The sequence below is a fragment of the Rutilus rutilus genome, assembly GCF_951802725.1.
Source record: "Rutilus rutilus genome assembly, chromosome: 14".
NCBI lineage: Eukaryota > Metazoa > Chordata > Actinopteri > Cypriniformes > Leuciscidae > Rutilus > Rutilus rutilus.
This window is the reverse complement of record NC_140219.1, coordinates 4,926,733-4,948,712: the sequence shown is the minus strand read 5'-3', so window position 1 is coordinate 4,948,712 and position 21,980 is coordinate 4,926,733. Positions and strand designations below refer to the sequence as shown.

The 21,980-nt window shown below is 36.2% G+C and overlaps 2 protein-coding genes across 6 annotated transcripts in view; both read left to right on the top strand.

Moving 5' to 3' along the window:
- Positions 1–1,564: 1,564 nt before the first annotated feature.
- On the top strand, positions 1,565–16,445 carry etf1a (eukaryotic translation termination factor 1a). Its single transcript, XM_084429385.1, has 11 exons — positions 1,565–1,679; positions 2,046–2,139; positions 5,311–5,486; positions 7,514–7,653; positions 11,104–11,242; positions 12,641–12,831; positions 13,106–13,235; positions 14,266–14,439; positions 15,294–15,358; positions 15,610–15,757; positions 15,865–16,445. Exons 2-11 carry the CDS (start codon positions 2,054–2,056, stop codon positions 15,945–15,947), a joined length of 1,332 nt encoding a protein of 443 aa, XP_084285511.1. The 5' UTR covers positions 1,565–1,679; positions 2,046–2,053; the 3' UTR covers positions 15,948–16,445.
- Positions 16,446–17,606: 1,161 nt separating this feature from the next.
- fbxw11a (F-box and WD repeat domain containing 11a) overlaps positions 17,607–21,980 on the top strand; it is a 20,863-nt gene continuing 16,489 nt past the window's right edge. For 2 of the 5 annotated variants that reach the window (XM_084430665.1, XM_084430667.1), the window contains exon 1: positions 17,607–17,768. The gene's annotated coding sequence lies outside the window, so the exon portion shown is untranslated. Of the gene's footprint in view, positions 17,868–21,980 lie in introns of all 5 variants that reach the window. The other 3 variants (XM_084430664.1, XM_084430666.1, XM_084430668.1) reach the window with 3 other exon arrangements.

Here is a 21,980-nt window from a genome sequence, read left to right as displayed (position 1 = left end):
TATATATATATACTTTGTGTGTGTGTGTGTGTGTGTGTGTGTGTACATGTTTCTCTATCCCAGTGGGGACTTAAACCTGAATGCACACGGACTAATGGGGATTCGTGTCACTGTGAGAGCCGTGGGTACACAAGCTTAAATCATACAGAATGAGTTTTTTTTAAATGTAAAACTGCAGAAAGTTTTGTGTGATGGAAGGTTTAGGGGTCGGGTTAGTGGGGACATACAGTTTGTACAGTATAAAAACCATTACGTCTATGGAGAGTCCTCACAAAAGATATGAAACCAGACGTGTGTGTGTGTGTGTGTGTGTGTGTGTGTGTGTGTGTGTGTGTGTGTGTGTGTGTGTGTGTGTGTGTGTGTGTGTGTGTGTGTGTGTGTGTGTGTGTGTGTGTGTATCATTGTGAGAGACAATGTCTCCCTCTGCTGGTCACTCCTGAAAGTTACAGCCTGTACGTCGCCAATGAGACTGAATGAGACACATTACAACAAACATAGGGGGACATTATACCCCCTTCAACGTCCTACGAGTAAAATAAGCAAATTGAAAATAAGCTATTACATGTATACACTTATTTCACTACCTTTCTGGGTAGTTGCGTGTTATAGCCTACTTTACGATTTTAGTGAAACAATGTACTATGTACTTAAAATGACTAGAAAGGTAGAGTGGTAGCCTACTACTGTTCATTTTAAAGTACCTTATTGGCATAATTATGTTTACATACAATATTGCCAAACACAAAACAAATGATAACAAGAAAAGGTAAGGAGTATTAGAGTAAGGAACTAATTATTATGTTGTTATTATAATATAATAATTATTACCAATGCTTTATTATTATTGGACACGTGATTCATAGCATGTTTTATATACGTTAGAGTAGAATAACATGGCTAATGCATCATGCTATTTAATCCTATCATTTATTTTAAATAGCATAAAAAACATCCAACTACATTTCCAATCCACCCCTTCTCACACATGTTATTAATGTGTTATTAAACATATTACATGTATTCACAATCATCTTTAATGTAATTACAAATGATGTGTATGCTATGCTAATACACAGGCTAACTAAAGTGCATTTTAACGTAGTTCAAACAGTATTTTTCATAACACGATTTTGTAGGAATTGTAAACAGGCGCTAAAGAAAGTGCCTAATAAAAGTAGTTTGAGCCAATGGGATCGCTTGGGGTCCTTATGGAGGACCCGACTCGTCACCACAACTCTTAGCCAATCAAAACGAAGAAACGCTGTTTCCACCGTAGAAATAGAATAAGACGCTAGAATGGAAAGTATTACTAAAGTGGGCGAGGTTTAGAGCGGCCCGGATATTATCTCTACCTAAATATTATATAGATATAATGCAAGAATGGATTTTTTTTTTTATCCTCATGAAAGAATTCGTCTAACGTCCTATTTACACAAAGCATCTAATATTTGAATGTGGCTCAATGGAGGATTCGCTCTCTGGGCCACCGAGCGCCCCCTGCAGGAACAACAGTGGTATGTCTCATTTAGAATCATTTGGGGCCCATTGGTTTCTATGCAGGTAACCAGGAAGTGAACCACTGAAGCTCCTCCTCCCACGTGTATCCGCAGGAACCGGCGGCGGCGTGACGCGTGTGGAACAGACAGACCGACCGACCGAAACCGGAGGGAGAGAGTCAGGTATTTTTAATGATCAGATATCTAACATAGAGGTTTATATGGATGTTTAAAGAGGATATTGAGTACTTTGATCGTGTACTTCGACGTTTACCGTATTTATATAGTACTCAAATGCACTTCAAACAATAGGGTAATACGTCCGGCCGTGTACACGCTCGGAAATCAGAGTAATACCATGGTACTTTGTTGTAGTTTTTGTTGGTGCGTCCTTGGAGGGTGTCGAAATCACCGATCATCAGGCGCTCGTGTGGACGCACTCATCCGGGCAGGACACACAGACGCACGCGTGCGCGCGCACACTCACACACTCTCACACACACACGGGTCAGTCCCGGTTTTAACGGGAGTTTCTTTCCGCTGTTGCAGGACTGAAGATGGCAGATGATCCGAACGCGGCGGACAGAAATGTTGAGATCTGGAAGATCAAGAAACTCATCAAGAGTCTGGAAGCGGCGAGAGGGTGAGAGAGTTCGTGTAGAAGTGTGTGCTTGAACGTGTTTTGGATAATTGTGTGTCTTAAAGTGTTTTTGATGTGTGTTAGTTCGGTGGTTTACATCTGGACTGGCAACTGAAAGGCTGTAGATTCAAACCACCACAAGGGATCATTCATTACCTGCCACCAAATTAATGCATATATATATATATATATATATCCACTACATATATACAGTAGTCAACATTTGAAGTGGATCAAAACCTTTCATGAATTTTGAACAATACCCGTTCTTGTCTTAGGACAACTTTGATGAAACTTTATTGATCCACTTCAAATGTTGACTACTGTATGTGTGTGTGTATGTATATATATATATGTATATACACAATATACACTACCGTTCAAAAGTTTGGGGTCAGTAGTTCGTTCTTTCTTTCTTTTTTTAAAGAAATTAATACTTTTATTCAGCAAGGATGTGTTAGATTGCTAAAAAATGATAGTAAAGATTTATATTGTTAGAAAAGATTACTATTTTGAATAAATGCTGTTCTTTTTAAATTCATCAAAGAATCTAGAAAAAAGTATCACCGGTTCCAAATAAGCGTTAAGCAGCACAACTGTTCAGCATTTATAATAATTGAATATCAAATCATCATATTAGAGTGGTTTCTGAAGGATCATGTGACACTAAATACTTGCGTAATGATGCTGAAAATTCAGCTTTGCGTCACGCCAATAAATGATATTTTAAAGTATATTAAAATAGAAAATTACTTTAAATTGTAATACTATTTCACAATATTACTGTTTTGTTTTTTTTATACATTTTTTGATCAAATGCAGGCTTAATGAGCATAAGAGACTACTTTCACAAGCACAAACGCTGCTGCAGAACAACACACACACACACACACACACGTTTACTTAACTATCTAAACGGGGACATTCCATAGACATAATGATTTTTATACTGTACAAACCGTATATTCTCTCCCGTTACACTAACCCTTCCCATCACACAAAACCTTCTGCAGTTTTACATTTATTTTTATACCAGATTTACAAATGAGGACGTCCCTAACTGGAGGATTTTGGAGATTTTGTCAGGTTTTGGTCCTTTCTGGGAACAAATTTGTCCCCAAAATATAATTAAGTAGGTACGCACGCACACACACACATGGTTTTCTTCCTAATCCCTAACGTTTAAGTATGAGCAATAGTAATGTTGATTCCTGCCGTAGTAGACACCGCTAATGACTAGTTCCTCGAGCCACAGGTCCGGGCCGCTCTCATGAGACCGTCTGATACGATCTGTGTGCGTTTCAGTTTTGAATCTGTGAGTTTCAAACCCGTATGTTTAGTTAGGACCTCCTAATAACCATAATTACTCATTAAACAGTGCACTCATTATAAGTTCAGATAGGAGACTTATTCAAGGACACGACTGTTATTGTTCGTGATCAGCCATGGGTTTTGAAATGGAGTTGGAGAGGAAGGAGATGCTTGTTTTCTACACTTCATTGGAGGATGGAGGTAATACATCTGTGAGCTTTGTATCAAGGGTGAAGCTTGTGTACATTGGTCTATTTGCAGAACCACTACATGTGTTGCAGAGCGTGTAAATGCGTCATCGGCACGAACGTTTGGCACTCATGCTATGATTATGACAGGTAGTTGAGCTTCACAACAATACAGACCTTCATTCAAGGGTAAATTCTGAGTGTGTGTGTGTGCAGGATGGTAGTAATTCATGCTCTCATGCACAAATGAATTATGTCGAATCCCACATCAGAACCCGAAACTCTTTGTTTTCCATGCGTGAGTGCCGCTGACCTTCATGCCACGTGTGTGTGTGTGTGTAAATAAACTGAAATGTGTTCTGCTCTCTCTGTGTTTTGACCCTGATTCCACCTCAGATCTCAGTGCGGACTGTATAAACTGAATGTTTGAAGTCAGTCTCTGTTTTAGCAGCGGTGTGTGTGTGTGTAAGAGAACTCTAGAAATGCCACTTTTGTCAGCTGACAATACTGAGGCCTTTGACCTCTTTGTGTCTCTCTGACACTCTTTGACTCACAAAAGCTGATCCATAACACATAGAAAAAGGCAATCCCAGAATGCATCGTGATGGAAAAATCCATCCAAGATAGCAAACAAACTGAAAAATGTTACACTTAATACAGAAACGTAATGATTAAAAACTGATATTTCTGTGTGATATGTGCTGTTATGTTATTTATAATGTCAAACTGTTTTCATGAGAGCAAAGTGAATAGCAAAAGTCATACAGATAACAAAAAACGATATATGTATAAGACATTTAAGATTAATGCAAGACAAAATTCTAAAATGCAGTCTGGGTTTATTTCATATAACTTATTTCTGTAGCATTCATCCAATTCTATCTGTCACTTGTAATTAAGAAGAGTTTATTACTGGCCTCAGGTCAGAGGGTGGAGTATGACGCTCTGAAATATATTTAAATTGAGAGTCTCTTTTGCGTTAATGCGTATTAAGTATTGCTGACTATGTAGTGATCCAGATCAGCCACTTATGAGGGTCATTTTCAGTGAAGATGCTGCCTTATAGCCTGTAACTCTGTGTCCTGCTGGCGGGCTTATTTATTTCCTTTTTTCCCCATCACATATTTGAGTAATCATCATAAATTAGGCATCATTTAAAAGCTTAAATTGGACATTGTGTTACCATTGAAACGAGTTTAAGCCACATAGCAGGCTTACATTTTGTGATATCAATTTCAAACTTTGGAACACAACTTGGTTCGATTTTCTAGCAAATTATTTTGTGAAATACAGATTTGGTATGAAATAAATGTTTTGTTCAGAGTACATTTGCTGTACAGTTAAATTAAACTTCTATAACTTTTTTTTTGACACTTTCACAATTTGAAGCTGCTTTCACTTCTGCAATATCCTGCTGAGTGTCGTCTTTTACAAGAGACTCCAGGTCTGTAATCCAAAGCGTTCATGAACTACAACCATTTGTAGTTTAAAAAGGGGCGTTAAACGGGTTAAAATGCTGCTTCTGAGGTCACGAGTAAACATTTGGACTGCTCTCTAGATCTTGGAATTAAGACACTGTTCTCTCTGTAAATGATTGAGTTGAGTTGACCGTGATATGTCAGTTTGATGGTTGTGTAGAGCTGTAATAACATGGCCGTTTGTGTTTCTCTCTCAGTAATGGGACCAGCATGATCTCGCTCATCATTCCTCCTAAAGATCAGATCTCCAGGGTGTCCAAGATGTTGGCGGATGAGTTCGGGACGGCGTCGAACATCAAGAGTCGAGTGAACCGACTGTCAGTGTTGGGGGCCATTACCTCAGTCCAGCAGAGACTCAAACTCTACAACAAAGGTGTGTGTGTGTGTGTGTGTGCATGTGTCTCTATCCCGGTGGGGACTTAAACCTGAATGCACACAGACTCATGGGGGCTCGTGTCACTGTGGGTACATAAATTGAGGTCCCCAACCGTGGGTACACAAGCTAATAAATAATACAGAATGAGTTTTTTTTTGAAAATGTAAAAATTCAGAAAGTTTTGTGTGATGGGAAGGTTTAGTGTAAAGGAAGAGAATATACAGTTCGGACAGTATAAAAACCATTACGTCTATGGAGAGTCCTCACAAAGATAGCGAACATTTGTGTGTGAGTAAGTGAGTGTGTGAGAGACACACACTTTTTAATCACAGTCAAACACCTGCATTTTTAAAGAGGACATTTGAGACAAAAGCCTGTGTTGTTCTGACCGCTCGCGTATCGCTGAGAGAGTTATTGAGTTGATCATATGTGACCCTGGATGACAAAACCAGTTTTAAAGATTTTACATCATCTGAAAGCTGAATAAATAAGCTTTCCATTGATGTGTGGTTTGTTAGGATAGGACAATATTTGGTCGAGATACAACTATTGAAAATCTGGAATCTGAGGGTGCAAAAAAATCAAAACATTGAGAAAATCTCCTTTAAAGTCCACGATTGTGCTGCATTCACTCACAAAAATACATGTTTTATATATTTACGGTAGGAAATTTACTAAATATCTTCATGGGACATGATCTTTACTTAATATCCTAATGATTTTTGGCATAAAAGAAAAATGGATAATTTTGACCCATACAATGTATCGTTGGCTATTGCCACAAAGTTTTGTGGTCCAGGGTCACATATGAGAACAGGTTTGATAGACTCAATTTGTGTATGAAACCCTAACATTGTGCTTTCTAAGAAAAATAGTGCTAAGTGCATACTTGACATATTTATGATGGGAAATTGGTGCAGTTTTGTTAGAGGCTCTGCTAGCTGGAAGAGGGTTAAAAGGTTTGTTTTGATCATAAGATGGGATATAAAGTCAACTTGACCCTTTATGCTAAAAATTATTTTTAGAATGCACGTTCATGATCTTATTGTGCACAATTCATCTGTGCATGTCATTCCAAAGCAAAAAATAGCCGGGTGCACACTATGATTTTATCCACGATGTGGCCGTCTGAGACAAATTTAGCAAATCCTTAAAGATTCCTCTGATTCTAGGCTAAGATCTGAAGTATTTGATGGTTAGTTAGCAGCAACACAGACTGGTTAAGTAAAAATATATAATGAATATATATATATATATATATATATATATATACATTATATATATATATACATTATATATATATACATTATATATTTTTACTTAACTAGTCAATTGCTTGAATAAATCTGTCATTAAAACAAGTGTTTATTACAGCCACCGTTTAAAACGAATTGGAGTAGAAACATAATTATATAATTAAGAAGTTGATATAAAAACTTCCGGTAACACTTTATTTTACAGTGTCCTTGATACATATGTTACATGTACTACTTACCATAGTATTAAAAGTAAATTATGCGTAATTACAACTAACCCTCAACCAAATCCTAATCCTACCCCTCACCCTATAGTAAGTACATGTAGTTGCTTAATATTTCTTGGTACTTAAATATATAATTACACTGTAACAATGACACCTTAAAATAAAGTGTAACCAAACTTCCTTACGTACAATTAAAATGTTTATATACAATTTAGTTTTTGTTTAGAGTTGATTATTAAATACATTTTTAGTTTTTGATTTTCAGCCAAATAAAAACTTTATTTGCGGTTCAGTGTTTTGGAAAAAAAAAATCAATTTCCAAGACTAGTATGAAAATACGATCAATTCATGTTTATCTCATTGAAAATTCTGGTGCACCCAGAAATGTGTGTCAGTACAGAAATAAAATGGGTTGCGAATACCATTGCATGTCACTTTTGCTCAAATTTTGTCCAGCCAATGTCAAGACAACATAACACGCATGACATCTTGATCCGGTATTGATGGTTTCGGTGTGTTTGGCGTCTCTTGTCTCCTGCAGTGCCCCATAATGGTCTGGTGGTTTACTGCGGCACCATAGTGACGGATGAAGGCAAAGAGAAGAAAGTGAACATCGACTTTGAGCCGTTCAAACCCATCAACACCTCCCTGTACCTCTGTGACAACAAGTTCCACACGGAGGTAAAATCCCAATCCAAATGAAGAGTTTCACAAAGCTCAGAAGACCCGACTTTATGCATGTTTTGTAAGATTCCGCTCTCTGTTAAACATATTTTATTAGATTGTCCTGGACTTAAAGGGTAACTCTTGCCAAAATTGAACCTAGGGTCTTTTTGTTAATCTACCCGAGTCAAACTTTCGCGTAAAAGCATAATTAGAATGGAAACGCCACTTTTAAGATTGACCGTGTTTTCGTTTTCGGTCAAAATGCCTTTTGATTGGGGCACTTCTATGATAGCATCAAAATCGAGGCCCTTAGCGGTTAATACTCGGTTAACCATAGTGTGATACAGACACATACAGAGATACAGACACGAGAAAGGGGTAGGTCATTTTTAACACCTTTAATAACTGGTTGGACCACATTTGAAACGAAATTAATTTCTAGAAATAAAACGCAGTGGTAAGGACAGAGCAGTTAAAGTAGGTCACTGACTTTTGTGTTCGCGGCCTGTGAACAAGGCCCTAGAATTTAATGCAGTCATATTATAGCACACTTTTTTTTAGAAACTTTGTGCAAATAAATGCGTACAACAACAGCAACATTTATCTACACCCATTTTTAACAGTAACAAGGTGAGTTTTGTGCCTATAGCTTACACTGCAACAAAGGGCAAATTAAATACAAAATTGATTGAAATAATTCAAACACAAGAGCATAGACCCACATTTTTCTTTTTTAAAATAAAAATCCCAAAAAATAAAATGACCAAATATGCTCGTCTGCATTTTCAGGGAATAAATGACCCAAATTAGGCACCAAATTAAATCAGGCTGCTCTACAGAAATCCTTGTATTCGAATTGCTTAGTTTTTATTAAGAAATATTAGCATGTCAACGTGATCAGGAGTGAGACTGGTGCGCAGTCTATACTGTAAGTCCAGCTGCCGAAAAACACCCTCTCTGAAGGTACAGATGTGCCAGGTATTTTTATTTTTTATTTATCCTTTATTTAACCAGGAGAAGCCCATTGAGATTAAAAATCTCTTTTGCAAGGGAGACCTGGCCAAGATAGGCAGCTGAATTACATCACATCATTACATACGTACAAAGACACACGAAAAACATGAAAATAAAGACAAATAAATTAATAGAAACAGTTTGAAAGCCAATTATGCACTTACAATGAAATCTCAATTAAAAACATTGACATGTGAGGGAGTCCAACTCAAAACATCTCATTCTTAACTTAAAAGCACTCAAAGGGATCAATTTACTAAGTTTTAAGTTGTTCTGCAGCAAATTCCATGTAAAGGGAGCAGAATAAACAAAGGCCTTGTTACCCAGCTCAGTACTGACATTTGGGACAGAAAGCAAGACAACAGCCTGAGAATGGAGAGAGTAATGACCAGCACTTTTTTTTCATAAGAAGTGAACATAAATAGGATGGAAGCACACCAAGAATAGCTTTATATATAAATGTGTACCAATGACAAAGCCTCCGTGTGGCCAGAGCAGACCACCCTACACGAGAGTACAGCTCACAGTGATGGCTGCGAGCTTTACAATTAGTAATAAATCTCAGCGATGCATGATAGGCTGCGTCAATCATATGAAGGCATTGAGCAGATGAATGCATATATAATATATCACCATAGTCTAGCACAGATAAAAAAAGTGGATGCCACCAGGTATGCACAAATACTGTTTAGCAAGGTTGGCCAATCTGGGAAATCGACTGGCGTTTAGTTTCCACCAGTCCACGGGGCTCATTTCTAGGCCAATGGGACTGTCGCTAAGAAAGTTTTTGACTTTTGATGAAAAGTAGTTTTTCGCCAAGTATGAGTGCCATCGCCGTGGCTGCGCTGTCTTTGCAATGCGGCGTGTGATTGCCGAACGCGAGGGAATGCTGTAGCGGGGTTGAACAATATTCATCAGTTCTTTAAAGCCTTCGCCCTCCACCATTCTAATTGGCATCATGTCCTTTTCAATCATTCTGCAAATCCCCTGTGTTATGGATTCGGCTTTAGCACCACTGCACATGTTTTGCACTAGCATCGTGGGGAATGGTAGGCTGGGCAAAGGTACTCGCAGGCTCCGCGGCCGCCTCTCTAATGATGCCCGGGTGTTGGCTGTTGAGATGGTACAACAACGAGGTCGTACTTGAAGTATATCTAAGCACTGCATTGCTCCCACGCTGTGCTTTTCTTTGCCCGCTTCATATTAGAAATCTGGGGCCGTATTCACAAAGAATTTTAAGGCTAAAAGTAGCTCCTAACTGGCGAATTTAGGAGCAACTCCTAAAAATAATGGGCGTGTCACTCGTAACTTTAGGACTCCTAATTTTTTTGACTAAGAGTAATTCACGAAGCATTTTAGCCCTAAAAGTAGCACCTAAGCCTGGGACAGCTTAAAAGAAGTCGAGAGGACTCCTAACTCACTGAGACCTATTCACAAACCGCTTTTTGTGGCATTTCACGTTGCGATGTTTTGAAATGCGTGCGCGGCGGCTACAGGAGCTTCCAATCGCAAGGGAACAATTTTGCATTGTAGGCATAAATGCAATAACGCCACCAACAACAACCAAAACTAGGCTACTCATTCATTGCATGTAAACTAATTGTAACGTTTGATTGTGAATCAAATTAAAATGTTCTTCTCTTTGCAAACGTAGGCAGAGGCATATAGTGACAGATTAATTCAATAATGTTGCAAAGATATTGCATAAATCCATATGTTTCATTAGGCTGCTAGGCTATTTGTTTTGCCTTACTCTTTATTCATTTAGGCTATTTATTCAGTTATTCATCATCTTCCGTCCTTCGCACTACTTGTGTAGCGCACGCATTCTCAGACCTGTCACCTGTCACTCATCATCGTAGGGGAGGGGTTTGGAATCATTCCCGCGTTACAATCATCAGCCAATCAAGGTGGTCACTTCAGTCAAGCTCGTGCATGAGTAATGACGTCATCCATAGCAACGAAGACTCACTCTTAGTTTAGGAGTTGTAATTTTTCTTTATTAAGAGTAGGTCTGAAAGGCGTTGTGAATAACTTTTAAGAGAAAACTTCTAGCTAAAATCTTTTAGTGCGATTTAGGAGTACTCCTAGTGGTAAGATAAAATGCTTTGTGAATACGGCCCCTGGTCATGACTACTTCTTGTGGTTAACCATGGACACCCCTAGGCTCTACACATGAACTCCAGCACTGAGAACATTGTTTGTGTACACAGAGTTTACTAAAAAGAAAGGTTTTGTACGACTCACTTTATCAGTTAGTGTTTCCGGTGGCTGGAATTTTGTCAGTCAAAAGTAGTCGATCTCCGAACTACTCCGTTTTTGTATTTATATGATATTTGTATTTTTGTAATTTAGTTTTTGCCATGAAAATAGCTTTGAATGCTGACATGGCACTAAAAAAAACAATCTGAATCATAAAGCTCATTGTATTCATTGTGTGTCTTTCTCTAGGCTCTGACGGCGTTATTGTCGGATGACAGTAAGTTCGGCTTCATAGTCATCGATGGTAGTGGAGCTCTGTTCGGCACTCTACAGGGAAACACCAGAGACGTGCTGCACAAGTTTACTGTGGACCTTCCTAAAAAACACGGTAATCAGGCCTAGACACTTAACCTTGAAGTTTTTGTTTTCTATATACACATTATATGTAAAATTCCCCAATATGCACTTTGGGTTCAGCCATTAAGTTTCTTAAAGATTGTTTCATGATCCGTTCTGGTCTCGAGAACCGTGAATACGAGTTCATAGACATTTTAATTGCGTCTCTCATTTAAACATCAGCAGATAAAGCAGTGTTCGAATTGATAAAGATGATTCATTTCCAAACTCAGTCATTTGCGTTATCAATCATTTTAATTTTAGAAAATGTTTCCGTAAAAACGCCTTTTATGTGTTTATTTAGTGGGAAAGATTTGACTGCATTTATTTTACTTTTTGCATTTTGATTGATTGATTGATTGATTGATTGATTGATTGATATCACTTTATTGTCCGTGTACACGGAAATTTGTCTTGCAATGCAAGCTCCAACAATTACAATGCAACAACCTACAAAAAAAAAAAAAACAAGCTAAAAACATATAAGCAAATTTTATTTGTTTCAAATGATTTCCCTTTTAATTTTAGAATAAATGCATAATTATTAACTTCTTTTTTAGCCAGTAACAGTGTCATCTTTACTCAAGTTTCTCTGGTCTTCTGCTCTTGAATGTTATTTCATACAATGAACACATTTAATATACAGATTTTCAGCACAACAGATCATTTTGTTTATCTTTTATTATTTAGTTTAAATACACAGTAAGCTTTTAATTTCCTTTCCTTAAACACATTATTTTATCGGCAAAATCCAATATCGATCAGCCTTTTATTCCTATGTATTGATATGTTAGTAAACCAATTTAAATACATATGCATATATTGAATATATTAAAATATTTCTTCTGTATTTTAAATGTGCGCCTGTTTAATTGAGTAAAAGAATCTGAGATGCATGATTTATTAAGAGGTTGTTTGATTTTGCCCTATATGGACAATATGGTATTAGTTTTATTTCTTTTAAATTTGACTTAAAAAATTCTTTAATGTCGAAATGTTTAAATAATAGAATGAACATGACCAGTTCTCGCATGTAAATGTTTCACTAGTTTGTTCAACTTCAAGGTTATAGTTCATAGTTCAACCCAAAATGAAAATTATTTCATTTCAAACCTGGGAGACTTTCGTTCATCTTTGAAACCCAAATGAAGACTTGAATTAAACTGCTCAATTCATGTGATTTTATTTTACATGAATCTCTTTATGAAAGTTTTGAACGGTCAGAGTCTCTTGTGTCTCTTGAGTCTCATTTGTGTTCTGAAGATGAACGAAAGACTTACAGGTTTGGGAAAACATGAGGGTGAGTAACTAATGACAGCGTTTTCATTCTCGGGTGAGCTAACCCTTTAAATGGGGCACATATAAACATGTATATTCCACTGTGTGTCAGGAAGAGGAGGTCAGTCCGCGCTGCGTTTCGCTCGGTTAAGGATGGAGAAGAGACACAATTACGTGAGGAAAGTGGCAGAGACGGCCGTGCAGCTCTTCGTGTCCAACGATAAAGTCAACGTGGCCGGAATGGTTCTGGCCGGATCCGCTGACTTTAAAACAGAGCTCAGCCAATCGGACATGTTCGACCCGGTAAGGAGAAAGTGTGTTGGTTGCCTCTGGTTATTGACTCTGATTTGTTGAATAAAAGTCCTTGTAGAAACTCTTTAATGGCTTTATTTTCAAATAGAATTCAGAACACTGTGTACGGCATACTTAAAACATAGTGTGTGAATCGAAATTGCATTATATTGCAGAAAAATATGCTGTTTTGTACATCGTTTATCCCTGGATCTGAACAAATGGCAGGTTTTTTTGTGATTGGCTGTCTCTCTAATGTCAGTTGGTTGTCTATGATTGGTTGCAGAGGTTGCAAGCGAAAGTGTTGAAGCTGGTCGACATCTCTTACGGAGGAGAAAACGGCTTCAATCAGGCCATTGAGCTCTCCGCTGAAGTCCTGTCCAACGTCAAATTCATACAGGAGAAAAAGTTGATAGGTAAATATCGATTCTCACAAATGAGTAAAGTCTGTAACAAGACCTCAGTCTCGTTCTGCATCCAGAAGTCATTCTGAAATCCAAGCAACAGTAGTTTTGCGTGTGCAAACATCCGTGGGTCTTTAAAAGGTTTTACATTTAGTTTGATCAAATTCAAAGCCATTAAAAAGCCTTAAATGTTTTAAATGGAATAATAAAAGTCTAAATGATCCTTTCAAAAGGCGATACGGCATAATGTGAATATTAAACTTCAAAAGGCGACAATTATGTTATATATATATATATATATATATATATATATATATATATTTTATATAAAGCGTGTCATTTCAAAATAAGAGTCCTGGGGTATTTCAGGCGTTCAGTTCTGCATTATGCTTCTGGTTATCATTGGCATGTTTTGTTACACAATAAACGAGTTGGCGATTAATTCAATGTAAACTAGCTTCTTTCTGGGCTGCCCGTCACAGGAAGGAAAGGCTAAGAACATTATTCATAACGCATTCATTATACAGATTTTACTAGTTTCAGCACAATCATCTTTTCATTGCCTTTCTTTAAACATAATATCATCGTATCAGCAAAAACCAATATTGATCGACCCCTAATTCGTATGTATTGATGTATTAGTACATAAGCCAATTCCAATTATACGTTATAAAATTTTGAATAAAGCGTTTCTTCAGTATTTTTAACCTGTAATTGAATGCGTGCCTGTTTATTTAAAAACAAATTAAGATGCAAGATTATTTATTTTTTATTTATTTATTTTTTCTTCTAGTTTTTCCATCTAATATTAAGTATTATGGTTTTCATCAAATTTGTTTATTTTTTTGTATTAACAATCTTTTTTTACTAGTTTTAGTTCATAATAACCCTGGTTCTTCATATGATGTACACCAGATCTTCTCATTTCTCTTCGACCCGTTTTCTTTAGACATTTTAAAAGACAATGTAGGATGAACCTTATGAAAAACTAAAGGAAATGTTTCACAAGTTTGTTACTGAAAGCATTGTCTGTCTGTCTCAGGGCGATACTTCGACGAGATCAGTCAGGACACAGGGAAGTATTGTTTTGGCGTGGAGGACACACTGAAGGCGCTAGAAATGGGAGCCGTTGAAATTCTCATTGTCTATGAAAATTTGGAGACTATGAGATACGTCCTGAGATTGCATGGGGCAGAGGTCACCGACTCGGAGAACGGTACGTGAACACACACGTGGGATTGGTCCAGAATCTTACACACACGTTTATTACAAACACATAGTCTCAGATTCAAGATCCTTTCATGGTCCTGTCGGTCAGCACTTGTAGAGCAGTTCAAATAAGCTTGAATTACATCACTTCAGGAATTAGACGCATTCGTTCCTGTTATCTGATTGGTCAGTCCAGTCTTCCAATGATGATGTAGCAGTTATATGTGACTATATTACTATATTATTTTAAATATTTTTATTTATTTTTAATAATTGTTTTTTTAATGACTATATAGATTTTATTAACTTTATTTCAGTTTTACTTACTTTAATGCATAAAGGTAACTAAATTAAAATGTGAAATTGTTGATATTCAAATTTTTTTTTTTTTTTTTTACCATAATGGCAGTTTTTTTTTTGTGTGTGTATTTGTTAATATTAGTTAACTATACAATTTATCATGAACTAATAATGAAAAATACTTCTAAAGTATTAATTAATCTTAGTTAATGTTAATTTCAATATTTACTAATACATTATTAGAATGATTCCGTTAATATTATTTAATAGACACAAACTAACAATGAGCAAGTATATTGTGTATTATGTTGACAAATATAAATAAATACTGTAACAAATGTGTTGTTCGTTGTTAGTTAATGCATTTATGTTACCTAATCGGACCTTATTGTAAAGCACAATATTCACTGTCCCGGATAACTCTGTGTTGAAGTGTGTTCTGTGTAAACACGAGTTTTAAACTTTCTTTCAGTGTTTGTTTTTACTGCAGGTTGTTGCTTCAACAGAGTGTGTCAAGCGGAAGTGTTTTCTGTAATGTCTCCTCACTGTTGTGTGTTTCAGATGAGAAAGTCATTTATTTGACCCCTGAACAAGAGAAGGACAAGTCCCACTTCATAGACAAAGAGGTGTGTGTGTGTGTGTGTGTGTGTGTGTGTGTGTGTGTGTGTGTGTGTGTGTGTGTGTGTGTGTGTGTGTGTGTGTGTGTGTGTGTGTGTGTGTGTGTGTGTGTGTGTGTCAAAGGTCGTGATTAACCACCCTAACACTGTTACACAGTTGACAGCCCTAGTCATTTCTAACAGTGGATGGACATGTATAATATTTCCTGTGGCACTGATCATTTGTTTGATTTGTGTGTGTGTGTGTGTGTGTGGTTCAGACGGGTCAGGAACACGAGCTCATCGAGGTCATGCCGCTGCTGGAGTGGTTCGCCAATAGCTATAAGAAGTTTGGAGCCACTCTGGAGATCGTGACTGATAAAAGTCAGGAGGGGTCGCAGTTCGTCAAGGGATTCGGAGGAATCGGAGGTGACACTAAATCTGCATTTATCTCATTTGTTTCTGCTTTTTGGTGATGATATAGAATCATATTCTTCTTGTTGTTGTTTTTGTAACAAAATGTGTTGCTCTCTCAGGTATTTTGCGGTACCGAGTGGATTTCCAGGGGTTGGATTACCAGGGAGAAGAAGATGAGATTTTTGACTTGGATGACTACTAGGTAGTTGAGACCAAGTTAGAGAGAAATAAGTGCAGATTTGAGGAATTATAGAAAGAAACGTGTCTCTTTCTTACCGAGAACCTGTGCGCTCAATACTAAAAAAAACAAAAAACAGACAGTTTCAGAAGAGAAGTGTGTCGTCTGTCAATCAAGTGAACGACAGAGCCATCATGAATAATTCATGAAGCCCCGCCTTAGAGCATTCTGATTGGACAGGACTCATTTTGTTTATTCTCTTCCCGTTTGAATTAAATTCGTAAAAATATCTTTCAGACTGTTTGGACTCATTTTGAAATGTTTCTTTTTCTTTTTATCCTCTGTTTTCTGTTCTCCCCCCCCCATCTTTTTCCACCCTAAATCCACCACTAGTTCTCTTCTTTTGAGTTTTTTTTATTGGCAATTGCTGCTGCTGTATTTTATGACAGTGTGGTATTTTTTACATGGGTTTATGTAAGGAATGGGGGAGAAACAAAATAAATTTGAAAATGCTGAAACTTCTCTGTGTGTCCTGTTTTACTTAAGAGTGCTCTCTGTATATGCACTTATTCTCTGAAATCTCACTTGTGCTTCTAGATTATTATGTTTTATGATTGATGGAAAAATTTGAATTATTTTTCTGTCCCGAACTATAAGAACACTATATTGCAAAGACTTTTCTTATTATTGTTATTTCATCAGCAAAGAAATACAATGACTACTGGCAGCTGACCAGTGCGGGTTAATGGTGGCTGAGGGCCGACTGTAATACCGATACATGGGCCTGGCACTAGTAAAATAGCATAGAAGAGAAGTGAGAAAAAAAAGTAAAAAATAAATTATTTTATTTCTAGGAATAAATAAAAAAGATAAAAAAAAAATTTTTTTAAGAATTTTATTAAATAAATAATACATCTAATATTATCCTACTCTAGTGTTAAGAAAAAAAAAATAGAAACAATAATTTTTCCAAATAATATTTTATGCATATTTTTCACAGTATAAATTGAGATTTTATAGATGAAAATGTTTAGCTGCCTCTCAAATTCTGTATGATTCTTTTGAATTCTAAATGATTTCTGTAAATCCAGTGATCTGTACCTGTGGGTGTCAGGTTTTTTAAAGTGGCTGGTCTCTGTGTGCATTTCCACAAACCTGGAAGACCTTCTGAATGTAGATAAGCAGTAGATTTTTAGAAAGGAGAAATGAAAAGATTAAAAAAAAAGTAGTAATAAGGAGAATCAATGAATTATGAATAATTTACTGCCATTGTGAGAGTAACATGTAATTAATAAAAAAAGTAGCTATGGTCTGATCACAAGTATTTTAAAATGTAACAATCTAATTACAAGTAGGTTACTTCATTTTTGGAATCTGATTACGAAATCCAGATTGCATGTAATCAGTTATACTACCCATATATATATATATATATATATTATCTCTCTCTCTCTATACATATATATATATGTATGTGTGTGTGTATATATATATATTACAAGCAAACAGAAAATTAAAACAGACAAAATTTACAATTTATATTGCATATATTATATTTATAATTTATTTAATTTTTTTAAATAGAAAGTAAAATAAAAATAATATATTTAATGAATACATTTATGCTCTTTTGCGAAGCTGTGGAGTAGGACTCTTATTCTGCTTTAATGCCATTGATTCTCCATGTTTTGTAGGTGTATGTTGTTTCTCTGTTCACTCGGGTTCACGGACGGGTTTCCATTTTCACGGTTGGATTCAACCAGAACAACAATAATAATATGGATCCGGACATGGAGGACAAAACCCTGGAGCTGATGGTACGTGAGGACCAACAAATAAGACACTGTCTGAATATGTGATACTCGCGCTGCTGGTGCGGGTGTTTGTTTTTATTATAATGCAGTATCACGCGGGCTAGAGAGGGAGGAGGACAAAAACACAACAGCGGCCCGAATCGATATAAAACATTCGACTGTTGTTATCATGTTGCGCTATAATGCTTTACTTTAGTTTTGTCACTAAACCGACTTTCCGCTCTCGATTTGACGAGTATATCGCGTATGAATGTCGAGGAAGCGTTTGGAGGATCGGAGAGTCATTGCCGCACCGCTGCGTCATATATCACATATCTCTCTATATGCACTTCATATGGCATATATGCACTTGATGTGTTGTGCACAGTCTGTTTGGCGTTCATGTGTTGCACAATTAATCTTTATATATTAAGCGATCAATAGGCGCTTCATATCATATATATATATAGGCTATATAGTCTGTATAAGCTCTGTTTGCATCATTGAATCATTTTCCTGTTATTGTGAAACTGCTCTGAAACAATATGTATTGTGTAAAGCGCTATATAAATAAATGTGACTTGAGCTTCAAATAATGAACAATCTATATGCGCCTCGTATCGCATATGAGCTTCATATATCACAGTCTATGTGCGCTTCATTTATTAAACAATATATATCAGCTTCATATGTCACGTATAGTTTATATGAGCCTTATATACTGTATCACAAAGTCCAGATGCACTTTGTATATTCAACCATTTATATGCGCCTCACATATTAAACAATCTATATGTGCTTCATATATCGTGTATATAGTCTATACAAGCTTCATTTATTAAACGCGCTTCATCTATGAAATAATCTGTATCTGCTTCATACATTAAATGATCTGTATGTGCTTCATATATTAAACAATCTCTTATGTTCTTCATATATTAAACAATCTATATGTGCTTCATATATTAAACAATCTCTTATGTTCTTCATATATTAAACAATCTATGTGCTTCATATATTAAACAATCTATATGTGCTTCATATATGAAATAATATGTATGTGCTTCATACACTAAATTATCTCATATTTTCTTCATATATTAAACAATCTATATGTGCTTCATATATTAAATGATCTATTTGTGCTTCATATATCACGTAGTCTATGATCTTCATATATCATAAAATCTATATGTGCTTCATTACACCGTTTATACATGCTTCATTTATCAGTCTACGCATTTACACGTGGTTCATGTTTACAGAAGCTGACGATGTTGAAAATCGCTCTCCAAATGAAATCAACTTGTTATATCACAATCTACACGCCGAATCCAAATATACAGAATCTGTGTGTGCTTCATATACCCTTCACAACATACAGTAAATGCCCTTCATTAACTATGTAAACATTCCAGTGTTTTTAATGGCACTTATATTTGTCATCATATACAGTCTGTGTGTGCATTATATTTTTATTATAGTCTATCCGCACTTCATAACATAATGTCTATATGTGTGATATTGTGCATGTGCATAAAACATCTACTAAATGACTAATGAGCAATGTTTACATTATTTCTACATGTCTGTCCCCTAATAAGTGCACAGTTGGATCTATATAAACGATGCACACGAGGACGTAACCAGCTCGGTCTCTCCAGACCTGTCATGATTATGCTGATCTTCATCTTGGGTCATGTTAGGTTAAACTCTAACAACACCCTCTCTGTTAGGCCAGCTGCCCGGAGAAACACTGCCTGGTTTGTTTTGAATGGGATTTAGAGTTTATTCTTTTACAGGTTTTGGATCCAGATCTCTGAACGGTTATTATTAGTTTGTGAACTAGTAAGATCTGAGATGGTAAGACATGAAATGGCCAAATTGACTTTAATTCAATTTAAGGTTTGATTAACCAGTTTGATCTAATTAGCTCCATGTTTTATAAATTGAAATAATATGAATTATTAATGTATGGGACATTTCATGTCAACTCAACCAGAGGTACCCGTTGTATATGCAGTTGTTTTAATAGAGGGAAACAAGATACATTTCTAGTTTCAGTATTATTTGTTCTTCAGACTTTCTTCTTTAAACACAATATAACTATAAACTATAACGAAAAAGTGACCCACGTTTGTTTTTGGACCATTTAAAATGGATCAAATTCAACAATTTGGATCCCCATATCTATGGGACCAAACCATATAGGGCCTTAAAAATGAAGATTACAAAAGAAAAGTTGACTAAGAATGAGAATCTAGAAGGCTGTTGAGAGATCTTTAATACTTTTAGAGTCACGGCCACACAAACTTTGGAAAAAGACTATTTGTGGCACTCAAGACAGGTATTTTCTATGCAATTGTGTTGATAGAAAACAAAACAAAAAACGAGATGCGTTTCTGGTTTCAACATTATGTGTCCTTTCGATATTCCTCTGTGAAGGAAAAAAAGTATCAACTGTATGCCAAGTGACCCACGTTTGGATTTTGACCACTGAAAATGTGTACAATTTACTCATGGAGCAACATTGAAATCCCCATAACTCTGCAAATGGGCCTTAAAAATTTAGAGACCGAAAGAAAAGTATGTTAAGAGATCTTTACTGGAGTTACATGCATGCAAACACAATTTTTTGTTCTTTCACATTTTTGAACCGTCACCGGTGGCATATAATGCAACAAAGATAGCCAAAGTCGACATAGCCCCCCCTCTTAACATCCTTGATGTGTCATTACTAGTGCACAGGTCATGTGAGTGATTCCTTCGGAGTGAACGCGGGTGAATCTGACTGCAGTAGATGTGAAAGATATGAATAAAAATGATGTTTATTCAGCCAGCGCACATACCTGTATTTACATCCTGTTTTCGGTCGAAGTCCACAGTAGTCGATTGTCGAGTTCACGTGCGTGATCATAGGTACTAAACCTATGCGCGTGAACTCGACAATCGATTACTATGGACTTCGACCGAAAACAGGATGTAAATACAGGTATGTGCGCTGGCTGAATAAACATCATTTTTATTCATATCTTTCACATCTACTGCAGTCAGATTCACCCGCGTTCACTCCGAAGGAATCACTCACATGACCTGTGCACTTGTAATGACACATCAAGGATGTTAAGAGCCTAAAAGCAGGTTTAAATATTGCCCCATTGAAGTCAACAGGGTGCAAATTTTAAAAAGAGGATAACTCGGTGTAGGCAACACCGATTTTTGTCGTTGTTCTCTGTACTGACAGCACTCCAAATGTACAAGAAAATGAGCTCAATGTTAAAATTGACCGGAGTTCTCCTTTAATAATTATCATCATAATATAATATTAATAAGTAATAAATCAATCTAAATGTCAAAATCAGCAGATTAGAATGATTTCTGAAAGATCATGGCTGGTATAAATTACATTTTTAAAATGTATTCAAATAGAAAAGTAATTTTAGATTAATAATATTAGCATTTTGATCAAATAAATGCTGCCATGGTGAGCATCTTTCATAAAACATTTTTAATGATTCCAAACTTTGAGAGTATAATAATAATTCATATATAGCCTACATTTAATTGAAAACAATGATAAAAATTGATTATGTTTACATTTGACGTGCATGAATACACACACTAGTGCATGAATGTCTTGAGTGTGTAAAGTTTGTTCAGTTATCCATTCTCTAAACTAGGTCATATTTTTTGAGCACAGAAGGGGGGGAGCTTATGAGGCCACTCCCTCTTCTCAGCTCTGCTCACTCATGATTGTGTGTGTGTGTGTGTGTGTGTGTGTGTGTTGCTCACTGTTGCTCTAATACTGTTTTTTTTTTCTCACTTTCCTCACTGACTCTCCTCTTTTCTCTTTTTCACGCTGTTTCACTTGTTCGACCCTCACGTCACTTTGGTTATCTGCATTTTCTTTCTTTCTTTCTTTCTTTCTTTCTTTCTTTCTTTCTTTCTTTCTTTCTTTCTTTCTTTCTTTCTTTCTTTCTTTCTTTCTTTCTTTCTTGTCTTTTGTTATTTCCTTTGTTTGCTTATTTGTTCTTTCTTTGTTCATTGACATGTTCGTTCTTTCTGTCTTCTACCTATTGTTTCCATTGTTCATTCTTTTCTTTTGTCTTTTTTCCCCTTCCATTGGTTTGCTTTCTTTCATTCTGACTTTCTTTTATGGTCTTAATTCTTTCCTCCTTTTTTCTCCGTTTTGCGTCTCTTTCTCTCTCCTGTGGCATATTCCCATTCTGTTTATCCCTTCTACTGTATCCTCTTCTCCTTTCCT

Bases quoted from the DNA above. Each gene is read 5' to 3' on its own strand.
- etf1a (XM_084429385.1), top strand. From the start codon at position 2,054: ATGGCAGATGATCCGAACGCGGCGGACAGAAATGTTGAGATCTGGAAG. The intron at 7,654-11,103 runs GTAAAATCCCAA...GTCTTTCTCTAG, and splicing joins ACAACAAGTTCCACACGGAG to GCTCTGACGGCGTTATTGTC. The intron at 15,758-15,864 runs GTGACACTAAAT...TTGCTCTCTCAG, and splicing joins GGGATTCGGAGGAATCGGAG to GTATTTTGCGGTACCGAGTG.